Below are 13442 nucleotides of genomic sequence, written 5' to 3' on the forward strand. Positions count from 1 at the left end.
TCCAATTAGTATTTTTCTGAATTTCAAATCGTATTTTTAGTTTTTCATTAATGGTTCTATTAAATCTTTCTACAATTGATGATTTCTTTTCACTAAATGTTTGATACATGTTAATATTGTATTTATCTAAAACTTCTTGGAAATGTTTATTTAAAAATTCTTTACCAGAATCTGTATGAAGTAATTTTGGTGCACAACCTGCTTTTTTAATAATATTTAAAAATGCTTCAGAAGTTGTTTTTCCATCTTTCTTTTTTAATGGTTCTATATAAGCAAATTTAGAAAATGTATCAATTACATTAAGCATATATTTGTATCCTCTATTAATTCTAACATTAACTGTTGTCATAATTAGTAAATCTGCTGCCCATAGTTCATTTATGCCTTTAGTAATAATTTTTCTTCTTTCAAAATTTTTTCTTACTGGTTTATGCAACTCTTTTGCTATTTTAAAATCATTATTTTTAGTATCAATAAATTCATCTTTATCCATTTCAAAAATATTTAAAATGTATTTTAATTAAATAACAATGATATCAGATAAAGTTTTAAAAGAATATATTAAAACACAAAAAGACTTAAAAAATAAACTTCAACAATTTAATTTAAACAAAGTAATAAAACAAGAAAAAATTAATGAAGATCTTCAAGCAATTATTCAACCATTAAATCAATCAGTTATTAATGTTCACAATTTAAATGATAGCTTTACAAATTTAATAGTAGATTTAAATCAATCATATAAAAAAACAATAGATGGACATTCACAAAGTGAATATGTTTCAATGGAGTCGAAACCGTTTGACAATAATATGAATTTACAAACTAATGAATTTAACGAAAAGCAACTATCACCAATTAGAAAAACAAACAAACAAAAATTAGTTGAAAGTACACCAACAACTAGCACATGTTCACGAAGCGAACAGTTAACTCCATCAACATCAAAAGACGCTCTTTTGCGTAATGCAAATGAAACGTTATCTACACCAGTACAATTTATTTCAGAAAAAATTGGAAATATGGCAATGAAATATTTAAATTTAAATAATTCTGATATGAAATTATGTGACAATATTTTTGGTCTAAGATCTGAAGATGGAAAAGATTTATGGATTGGTAATACTGAAGTAAAAATTAGTAATAATGATATTATTTTAAGTAATAAAACTTATAATGGAACAAAAGGGTTATGGGAATTAATAACTTTAAAAGAACCATCAACAGCTGTAACAAATAATGATTTACAAAATTATGAAGAAATTATATTATCAACATATGCTTACATGCAAAATAATGACAAAAGTTCTAAACGTATTAAATCTAGCGTTGGAAATAAATATATGAATTTTATTAGACCAATATTGATTAAAAATAAAATTATAAAAGAAAAAGTAGGATCTGGTTTAAATTCAAAAAATAATCTTTCAAAATCATTACAAAATTTTAAAATTAAAACTAGTTTACCTACTGAATATGTTCGTTTTGCGAATCGTTCACAATGTGAACGTGTTTATTGGAATGATATTAATGAATTAAAAGATAGATTAAATTTGTTGATAGGCGAGTATAATGCAGGAAATGATAGTCCAGAAATACATAATGAAATTATGAATATTATTGAGGAACTAAGAGAAGAAAATATGTTGACTCTGTCAACGGTTTCCGAAGGAAACGTATTAACTGTTTAATTAAATTACATATAAATTTAAATAAATTAAAAATTTTTTTTTCTAATAAATGGGAATTGATAAGTTTGGACAAAAATCTTTTTCAGAAATAAATTCATCTAATGAATATTCTCTTAATAGAATAATATCATTAGAAAATGAAGTTGAAGAAATTCGTTCAAATAGTGATCAAATGAGAGAGATTATTAGTAAATTAATGGAATTAAATCAACTACTTCAAAAAGAAGTTGAAAAACAAGAAAAAGATAATGTGGTAGCTTTTGGTGTTGTATATAAAGAAATAGAACAATTAGAAAATAATTTAAATCAAGATATTATTAACATAACTAAACAAGTATATTAGATTTTATAGAAACAAATATTGAAAATTTTAAAAACAGTTTAGAAAAACAATTGGATAGTTATTCGGAAAAACAAATTTTAATTGATAATTATCATAAAGATTTAGTTTTACAAAATAAAGACAATATTAATCAAAATAATATTACTAAACAAAATGATGAAACTAATAATAAGATTGATAAAAGTATTCAAGTAGATGAATATATAAAACAATTAAATATTGAAGAAAGTGAAACAGATATTCAAGAAAGTAAACTACAAATTGAAACAAATATAATTCAAAAATAATTTAAAAAATTCATACATATATAAATGATAAACAAAAATAATAAATCAAAATAAAAATTCAAATATTCAACATCGTTGAAATATGTTCACATCATATTTCATTTGAAATTAAAAAAAAAACTTAATGTATATTAATATAATTAATAATTTAATGTATAGTAAAAAGGAGGGGGTTCGTTTTAGTTACCTACATTTCTTATTTTATAATATCCCCAGGGTAATTTGTAAGTCTTATTTAACTTATCGTTATCATTATTATTCAATTTTTTATTAAAATAAAACTTATCATCATAGGGTGACAATCCTATTTTATTCTCTTCTGTAGTATATAGTTTATTATCATATGATCTAATATTATGAACAGTTTCATTTTTATTTTTTAATAGGACTATGAATAAGTTCGTGCGGTTTTTTTTCGAAATTTGAAACTTTATTGACGTAAAATGGTTACAAATTTAATATTCAAAATATTGTCCATCGCTTACTACTACTTTTTCCCATCTTTCTGGCAATTCACGGATTCCCTTTGTGAAAAATTCGGTCGGTTTTGCCGCAATCCACGAATCGATCCATTTTTTGACTTCATCGTAATTACGGAAGTGCTGGTCAGCCAGGCCATGTTGCATCGATCGGAAGAGATAGTAATCGGATGGCGCAAGGTCTGGACTATACGGCGGGAGGGGTAGGACATCCCATTTGAGCGTTTCTAAGTATGTTTTGACCACTTGTGCAACATGTGGCCGAGCATTGTCATGTTGCAAAATAACTTTGTCGTGTCTATCGGCGTATTGCGGCCGTTTTTCTCGCAGTGCTCGGCTCAAACGCATCAATTGTCGTCGGTAGACATCCCCCGTAATCGTTTCATTCGGTTTCAGTAGCTCATAATACACAACACCCAGCTGGTCCCACCAGATACACAGCATAACCTTCAGGCCATGAATATTCTGCGCCGACGTCGATGTTGAAGCATGGCCAGGGTATCCATACGTTGCCCGACGTTTTGGATTGTCGTAATGGACCCACTTTTCATCGCCAGTCACAATTCGATGCAAAAAACCCTTTCTTTTGTGCCGTTGAAGCAGTTGTTCGCATGCCATAAAACGGCGTTCAACGTCTCTTGGCTTCAATTCATACGGCACCCAATGGCCTACCTTTCGGATCATTCCCATGGCTTTTAAACGTTTGGAAATGGTTGATTGATCAACTCCCAAAGTTTTTGCAACCTCTTCTTGCGTTTGAGCCGGATCTTGATCGAGCAATTCCTCCAATTCGGTATCCATGAACTTTGGCGGCGCACCCTCGCGTTCTTCGTCTTCCAAGCCAAAATCACCACTTTTAAAGCGTGCAAACCACTTCTGGCACGTTCGCTCAGATAGAGCATGCTCACCATAAACTTCCACCAAGATACGATGACTTTCGGCTGCTTTTTCCTTCATATTAAAATAATGAAGAAGAATTCCCCGCAAAAACACATTATTTGGCACGAAATTCGACATTTTCAAGTGTGGTAAAAATATTGTTGTTTACGCTTCAAATAAAAAACTTATACTGACGTTTGTGCCTTACGACAGTAGCTCTCCAATGAATGTTTGGAAATGTGGATCGATGGAATAATAATCAAGTTACGCCATCTGTTGTAAAACCGTAACGAACTTATTCATAGTCCTATTAAATTAATTAAACAATTCTTATAATCTTCAATTGTTAACTTTTTAATATTATTTTTCTTTATTCCTTTACAAACTTTTTTATCACAAACATCGGTCTTAAATGCATACATTTTACTTCTAAGTCCACAAAATTCTCTAATTGGTATTCCATTATATTCATCTTTAAATTTTCCTGGTACTTTTTTATTAATATTAGATTTTAAATCTTCAATTGGAAAATTATCTATATAATCACTGGTATCATAATTATCTAGATCATCTTTCATTTCAGAATAAATATCAAAATCATCACCAATATATTTACCTTCAAAATAAAGAATAAATGAATCAGTATCTGTTCCTAATAATTTCATTCTATTACCATATTTAGTTTTAAGTTGTACATACATTTTAAACATTAATAATTTTGATAAATCTAAAATATTTTGACCTCCAAAGATAGGTTTATTTAATTTAATATTTGTATTTTTACCAAACACTACACACATATTATGATCTATTATTTTTCTTGATTGATATGTATTTCTACTTATTAGTTTTCTCATAATATAATTTTTTCAGTTTTAACTATTCTAACATTAAGTCTATTTCTAACATTTTCCATTTGCTTACCATATACACTATTATTCATAAGTTTGAAAAAATCTTTTTCAAAATCGTTTTTAGCTTCTTTTCTAAGTGTTGTATTTTTTTCAATATAATTTTTTAACCATGCTTCTTGTCTACATTTAATAATGAATTTTAGTTAAAATTACACCATTATTTAAATATTCTTTTAATAATCTTATATCAATTATATAATTTTTCTTTGGTAACAACGTACACATTAATTTTTTAATTTTATCATTTGGTTTACTACCAATCCCTTTATTAATTAAGTCTGTTTGATTTGGTGATAAATCTTCAAATTGTGGAACATAATGATGAGGTGCTGGAGCATAATCATTATAAAAGTTGTGTAATTCCGGAGGAATACTTATATCAACTTCTAATGTATACCCAATATTATTATCATCAAAATTATTATTTAAAATATTATTAACATTACAAAAGTATTTAATTTCATCTTCATTTAACCATTCATGATTACCAACACTTAATTTTTGTGACATGGCCCATCCATATAAATTATTTGCATCTAAATATAAAATATAACTTGTAAATTTTTTAGAATCGTATATACCTTTAAGAGAAGCTTCCTCTTTACTTAATTTATAAACTTGTTCTACAATATCAGCATGTTCCTTTCGGTAACCGTTGACAGAGTCAACGTAATAATAACAATTATTAGCTTTAGCATAGTTATGTGCAATTTGTGATATTCCACCTCTAGTTCCACTTTCATAAAATTCATACATATCTTGATCTGTTAATAATTCTAATTTTTGTTTGGTTAATTTTAAAGCAGATGAATTACTTAAATGTGGTGAACTTATATAATGTATAGGATCTAAATTATAATTTTTAAAACATTCTTTTCTAAAATTATCAAATACATCACTTAAAAGTATAACATCTAATTTCAAATACCAGTTATGATAGTCTCTAAATGTTTTACAATTAAAATGTTTCCAAAATTTATTTGCAAATTTATAATCGTTAATATTAATATTTCCATTTAATGATGAATTAAAATTTTCAAGATTTGGAAATTCTGTTATACTTAATTTTTTATAATCATCAATAAATTCATATGGATATACACCTTTTCTAAGTAAATAACATTTATTTTTTAATGATAGATTTTTAAAAATATTATTAAAGTTTTCTAAATGATCAAAATTAATAGGTTTTATATTTTTAGTATTACAAACTGAACAAATACTACAAGCATATATTTTATTCTCAGTATTTTTACCAACTTTATAAGATACATAATCTATATTTCTTATTTTCTTACATGTTACACAATATATATCATTAACATCTAATAAATTTTTAACAGCTTTATCTAATGAAGTATTTATAAATTCCATTGAATCTATAAATCTTAATTCTATTTTTTCGACAACTGTATATAATTCTAAATCTGTTGAATTACAATTACGACAAGTGTTTCTTGTCTTTAAATTATATTGATATTTACATTTTTCATTTTTACATTTTAAATATTTAGTTTCACCTACAATAACTGGTTTTTTAATTTGTTTAAATTTTTCAGTACTCGTTGCTAGAACACTAGTTTCAGTTTCAGGATGAAATTCATCTAAATATTTTAGAAATAATTTTGAATCATAACCTTTTAAATTATGAATAATAATTGGTAAAAATTTTGGCATCTTTAACTTTAGATTACATTTATTACATAAAGCCATTCTATATTTACCAGTTGTATGGTCATGATCCCAACATTTTTTATTTTCTTCAGAAAATGGAATATCACAAATTTCACAATTGTTAGTATTATCAAACTTTAATATCGATTCTTTATCCTGAATTATATTATTCAATTTTCTTACTTCATAATAATCTTTAGCATATTTTATTAAATTATCTAAGAATGATTTCAATAGCACTTTTCTATTAGAAGTATTCTTTGAAATATATTGTTTGTTATAAGTGTTATAAATACCATAACTATTTGGAATGTGTTCATGAAGTAATATTGTATTTTTACATTTGCCAGATTTTTTTTTATTAATTTTTTCCAAAGTACATTCAAAATCAGCATATAAAGTATATGGATGAAATAATTCTGCACCATTAGATTTATATTTTAAAATATTTTCACCCTCTTTAGGTAACTTTATATTTTGTATTATAATATATTATTATCATCTTTTAATAAATAACATGTTTTTATATGTTCTTCTAATTCATCAGATTTTTCAAAATGTTTAAAACATTTATTACAAATATGTAGATGTTCATGCTGATGATGAATTTTACCACTTAAAAATCCAGATAAATTTTTAAGTAGTACAAAGTGAGATTTGTATGTTTCTTCTGTAATATTTTCTTATATATATATAATATTAGCATGTATTTTTGGCAAACCATTAACGAAATAACGAAAAGAGTTACTTTTATACATTAATTGAATTTGGTAATATTCATCATCATTTTTTTCTGAATCATAATGATAAAAATTCATGGTAATATTAAAATAATCTTCTAATTTTTTAACATTTTCTTCATTAATTATAAATGGAAATTCTAAATTTAGATTTTTAAATTTATCATCATTTTCTAAATCTTCAAGATATTTTTTATATTTTGTTGGTCTTTCTGGATGAATTTTCAACACATCTTGATAAATAGAATATAAAATACATTTATTATCAGTATTTTTAATATTAACACAATTTCTATTAGTAAATGGAATATATGATCCAGCAAGAATTTGAGACTTATCTCTACTAATATGTGTTTTTACTATTCTAACAAAGCTAGCTGTTGTAAAGAAAAGAGGATTCTAATTTTTAATAGCTTCTTTGATTGATGCTTTAAAAAACCTGTAAAGGTATTTATTTATTTTATTCTTTTAGTTTTTACATATTTTTTACAATTCGTAGTTTAATTATATTTCAGTTTTTCTTTACCTTAGTTTTCCTCTCTTATTCTTTATTTCTTTCAATTAGGCCTTATATGTGTCCGCGAGCACCGATAAAAATGAAATGAGCGATATAAAAGAGCAAAGCTTAGTTATAGTGACAAGTCATAATTTCGCACAGAGTTGCTCTATTTCGTAAATTTTTACGGGTTGCTTAAGTCGGCAACAATGTCCCCCCGGTAAGCGGACGAATCTTCGGAGCTTGCCTTGTCTTTGCCGATGTCGAGCACTGCAAGCTTTACTGCTGGTCGTTCTAAAACACCTTGCCTCGTTTTTACTTTAGCACGCCTTACTTGTCCATCTTTTGCCATCGTTGTTTCGACGACTATACCTTTTAGCCAAGTGTTCCTTTCTGCGTTTTCATCGACAATCAATACGATGTCACCCTCGCTTATGGGTTTCACTTTTTCAAACCATTTACTGCGACGTGTAAGTGATGGAATCATTTCACGTACCCATCGACGCCAGAATAAATTCGCAAACATCTCGCTTTGACGTAAATTCATTTTTAAGCTAATTTCTTCAGGTTTACAAAACGGCTTGGCTCCATTTGAACTGCCCAATAAAAAATGGTTTGGGGTAATCGGTTCCTGGTCTTCATAGTCGAGCGATAGATATGTCAGCGGTCGAGAATTAATGATCATCTCCACCTCCAGCAAAGCCGAACGTAAACTTTCATCAGAGAATCTCTGCGACGGCGAAATCTTATACAGCACTGCCTTTGTTGTTCTTATTAGGCGTTCCCATGCTCCACCCATGTGAGGTGCAGCTGGTGGATTAAACTTCCAGGCGATACCTTTGTGAGCAAGTTCACGTTCTACGATAGAAGCATTCAGTTTAAGCAGCTCGTCTTTTAAAAAGCTATCTGCCCCGCGAAAATTCGTACCGTTATCGCTATATATTTCAACAGGGCAGCCACGGCGAGCAATGAAATTTCGCAAGCACATTAGACAGGAGTCAGTACTTAGAGAATGGGCTATTTCTATGTGTATAGCTCTTATTGTCAGGCAGGTCAGCAATACTCCCCACCTCTTCTTCGCCTTGCGGTTTTCAGTAACTAAGATCGGCCCAAAATAATCGATTCCAACATATGTAAAGGGACGAGAATATGCGGCAAGCCGGGCTGTGGGTAATTGCGCCATTTGTGGAGCTTGCGGAGCGGCGTTCGCGATTTTACATACTTGGCAATTTCGCCTCACAGCTTTAAATAACGATCGCAGTTTTGGTATAAAAAACAATTGTCTTACCTCATTCAAGGCTGTCTCGTGCTGAATATGGTAAAAGCGTTGATGATAGTGATCTACTATAAGATAGGTTACTCGATGACCAGGTGGTAGAACAATGAAATCACGTTGAGGCTGGTCGCATGACTGAAAATATGTTGCCCTATTTTTCACGCGAATGAGATGCTCGTCGTCCATATAAACTTGCAGGTTTCGTAGCGGACCAGTTTTACATACAGGCTTACCAACTTTAAGCAATGACCAGTCGTCAAAATGTTCCATTTGGATTGTCTTAAAAATAAACAGTTTTGCACGCCGAAAATGACATGCGGTTAGATGACTGCCTTCCGATGTGATTTGGAGCCGTTGTTTAAGTTTTTCGATGTAAAGCACACAGTTTGCTATAGCTCTATATAGTCGAAGCCAATTCGAAAAATATTCAAAGTTGATATTTACCTTTCGCACGTTGTGAATTAGAAGCTTAGTTCGAAATTCGCTAGGGTTCACCGTACCCAGATCTTCTTGTTCCGGCCACTCTTTAGTAGGTAAAGTAAGGAAAGCGGGACCATTTATCCACTGATGAGCTACCTCAATGCAAGGCCTCGTTTTCGTAGCAATATCAGCGACATTCATTTTTGTTGGTATCCAACGCCATTCACTGATAGCAGTTGCTTCTTGGATTTCAGCGATACGAAACATTACAAATTGTTGAAATTTACGCGGATCCCCATGAAGCCACTTTAGAACGGTTTTTGAGTCGCTCCAGATGCAACGTTTCTCAAATTTTATATGATGTGCTTCCTCAACCATGTTTGTTAAACGTGCACCAATTACCGCAGCCTGTAGTTCCAGTCGTGGTATTGAGAGCGGGCGCAACGGTGCGACCTTTGCTTTAGCTGCCACCAACCTACTGACGACGTGACCTCCAGCTTCAATACGAAAATATGATACGGCTGCGTATGCATTTTCACTTGCGTCTACGAACGTATGCAGTTGTACTTTACAGTCATCCTCGTAAAGGAGTGGAGAGTAGCAACGCGGTACCGACACGCTAGTAATAACGGGAATGTATTCAATCCAAGTTTTCCATTTCAATGAAAGTTCATAATTTAACGGTTGATCCCAGTCTATTCCACTTCGCCAGATATCTTGAATAATCTTGAAATATCTTTAGATATGAAGTTAAGCAAGCTACTAGTCCCAGCGGATCGAAAACTGACATGAGCACTTGCAATACTTCTCTCTTTGTAGGGACGACCCTGTCCGCGAATACATTGCGCTTAAGCCGAACAAATTTGAGCACGTAGCTGAATGTATCGGATTTTGGTTCCCAGTACATACCAAGTATTTTTTCGAAATTTATGACATCCTTACTGCAGTCAAATGATTTAAGTTGTGGCTCCCCATCTCCATTAAGCGCTGCTAAAACATCTGGCGAATTGCTTGACCAATTACGCATGTTGAAACCACATTTAGAGTGAACATCTCGAACATTTTTTGCCAATTTGATAGCTTCGTCGACGGTTCGAGCCGAATCAATAAAATCATCGACGTAATGGTGATTCTTTATTGCACACGCTACCTGAGAATTTTGAGCAGCGTGTACCGAAGCATTTAGATTTCGCACGTAATGCGCTATACATGGAGAACAAGAAGCACCAAAACTTAAAACGTTGAGCCTGTAAACGTTTATCGGATCATTCATGTTAGTACGCCAGAGAAAACGCTGAGCATCTGCGTCTGGGTGTCGTAACTTAATGCGGTGGAACATTTCTTCGATATCACCGCATATTGCGATTCTACCCATTCGAAAGTTGAATAATATATTTACTAGTGGAGTTAACATATCTGGCCCTTTCAGTAAGAAATTGTTTAGGGATACATCTCTAGATTTTGCGGCTGCATCCCATACAAGTCGAATTTTATTTGGCTTGTGCGGATTGCGGACAATAAAAACCGGCAAATACCAAATTTTGTCACCACGGTCATTTATAGCTTCGTTCGGTAACTTGGTCGCATAATTTTTCTTAACTAAGTTGTCAATTTGTTCCTGCATATTGCGTTGTAGTTCAGGATTGCTAGATAACTTACGTTCCAGACACTTAAAGCGACTAAGAGCTGTTGGCAAGCTGTCTGGCAATCGTACATTATCATTTGACTACAGCAAGCTCGCGGTGTACTGACCCTCATGCAACTCGCAGTTACCCAAAATTTCTATGGCTCGTTGATCTTCCATTGAAACTGGATTTACCTTTGGCACTGAAATTCCAATATTTTCATTCAACATGAAAGACTTTACGAGTTCATGCAAGTTGTTATCGCTCTCGCAGTCGCATTTATGTAAGTTTAATCCGTTACCTTTACTCTGATTATTACCGCCACCAAAAATTGTCCACCCTAATCTGGTTTTCGCCCCTACGGGATCTTGCCATCCACCTTCACGTATCTTCTGTGCCATTATCAAATTGGGGTTATTTACGCCAATAATTAGCTTAGGAACTATGTCAATAAAGTTTGGCAAGGGAATGCCTTTTAAATGTGCATATTTTGTTTTCAATTGGTCAGCAATCAATGTTGATGATGACATATTTAAGCTACTAACCGTGTAAACACCTCGGAGTGGATATATTTTCGCACCTTGAATATTACCTGAAATTCGTAAATCGAGCCGTTGCGAATCAGCTTCATATCGGTTTATATCTCCAGTCCAGTGAATGCATAGAGGATCGGGAACGCCAGCCTCACCCAATTCATCTGCAAGTGTTTGATCTATAAGTGTTAGTGTAGATCCATCATCCATAAACGCGTATGTGGATATTGTTTTATTTCTTCCATACAAAACTATCGGTAAGATTCGAAAATATGTGGTGTTGTTGCTGGAAATCGAACGGTGGTTATTCAGCATCGTTGAAACTTCACTATTTTTGTTAACATCAGAATGAAGGAGCCTGTGGTGACGTATTGTGCAGCTATCCACCCCACACGACTTGTTACTCCAGCAGCGGCGAGAGTGTGTTCCCAAACACTGGCGGCATAGATTTTTCCTCTTAACAAAGTCCCATCTCTCATTCATAGTGAGTGCTTTAAACCGGTCACACTGAGGAACCTTATGCGGGTTATTACATACTGCGCATCTGGGCATAGATTTTGCTTCTTCGTATTGTTTTAAAACGGCATCAGATTTATGCGTGTGCAAATGAGCTTCACGCTTGTTAAGTTTCTCTGAGAGTGATGCCGGATTCGTAACACGGCAAGCTGCTTCAGCCAATGTGGACAACCAGGTAGAAAAATCTTCCAAGCAAGGGTTATTCATGCCAGTTGAATAAATTGCCCAGTTAAGTTTTGACTCCTGAGAGAGCTTCTCAACGAATTCCTGCAATAGTAATGGGCTGTTGAGGTAACCGCTTAGTTTGCTTGCATGAATTATTGCTACTATATTCTTGATAGCAAATGCAAAGTCGATGAGTAGATCAAGTTTACCCTTAGGCGATGGTAATTGACGCGCCCTATCAATAAGTACTCTAAGTATTTGCTCAGGACGTCCAAAATACATTCTGAGCGTATTTATAATATCAGGTACCATCTCCGGTAATACCAGTAAATTGCGCACGACCTCCCTAGCCTTACCACGTAGACACTTTTGAAGGCGAACTAAATTCTCATGATGAGAGTAACCAGCCATTTGTGTGCTCTGTTCATATGCACTAACAAAAATATGCCACTCTTGGGGGTCACCGCTAAATACCGGCAAGTCTTTTGGCACGCATTGCCGCGCTGCAAACTGCGAAGTCGTCAAATTACAGGTTTCGGCTGATTGACTTGCGAATACCTGATTTGGCGAACGTGCTGTACTTGTTGGTGCTGTGAACGTTGTAAATATGTTTGGCGAATTACCGTTGCAGTCTACATGTAAGGCCTGACTACGCTCTGCCGCAGTCCGCGTCGACGGCTGACGTGGTGACTGCATAACCGTATGTACCGGTACCTCACGCGCTGGACATATGTTGGTTCTGTTATTTTGTACAGGCTGCACTGGAGTAGGCGAAAATGCTGTGTTACCGCTCACATTAGTTCCACACATTTTGGTGGGGCCAATAACACATGAACCTTCTATTTCCTCGTCTGCATCTTCTGCGTTTAAAATGCGAAATTTTTCCCGTAAATACTCTTCTCTTAAACGCATGGTCTCTTCTAGTTGCTGTAAACGGAGCTGTTTTTTTCTGCTATGGATTAGCAATTCTTGTGGTGCGCTGAGACTGCCACCGTCGCCATCTAGATTTATTTGTAAATTTTGATCTGCAGGCGGTGCAGGACTAGTGACGTTATACTCACAATCATTTTGCACTACAACTTCTTCAGCCATTGTGTTTAGCGTTGCTGGAGCACCGTTTAATTCCGCCATCATTTAATAAGGTTTTTTAAAGATTTTGTTGTAAAGAAAAGAGGATTCTAATTTTTAATAGCTTCTTTGATTGATGCTTTAAAAAACCTGTAAAGGTATTTATTTATTTTATTCTTTTAGTTTTTACATATTTTTTACAATTCGTAGTTTAATTATATTTCAGTTTTTCTTTACCTTAGTTTTCCTCTCTTATTCTTTATTTCTTTCAATTAGGCCTTATATGTGTCCGCGAGCACCGATAAAAATGAAATGAGCGATATAAAAGAGCAAAGC

General features: G+C 32.5%; 1 protein-coding gene across 1 annotated transcript; it reads right to left on the minus strand.

Moving 5' to 3' along the window:
- Window positions 1-7687: 7687 nt before the first annotated feature.
- On the minus strand, window positions 7688-13169 carry LOC128870583 (uncharacterized). Its single transcript, XM_054113236.1, has 3 exons — window positions 10952-13169; window positions 10109-10900; window positions 7688-9915 (listed from the first exon to the last, which is right to left on the minus strand). Exons 1-3 carry the CDS (start codon window positions 13167-13169, stop codon window positions 7688-7690), a joined length of 5238 nt encoding a protein of 1745 aa, XP_053969211.1.
- Window positions 13170-13442: the final 273 nt, after the last annotated feature.

The sequence above is a fragment of the Anastrepha ludens genome, chromosome Y (genome assembly GCF_028408465.1).
Source record: "Anastrepha ludens isolate Willacy chromosome Y, idAnaLude1.1, whole genome shotgun sequence".
Taxonomy (NCBI): domain Eukaryota; kingdom Metazoa; phylum Arthropoda; class Insecta; order Diptera; family Tephritidae; genus Anastrepha; species Anastrepha ludens.

Excerpts from the sequence above, each read along its gene's own strand:
- LOC128870583 (XM_054113236.1), bottom strand. The coding sequence starts at position 13,169 with ATGGCGGAATTAAACGGTGCTCCAGCAACGCTAAACACAATGGCTGAA. Across the intron at positions 10,901-10,951 it reads TAACTGCGAGTTGCATGAGG|ACAGCTTGCCAACAGCTCTT; the intron begins GTCAGTACACCG and ends TACGATTGCCAG. Across the intron at positions 9,916-10,108 it reads AAATTTCGAAAAAATACTTG|ATATCTGGCGAAGTGGAATA; the intron begins GTATGTACTGGG and ends AGATTATTCAAG.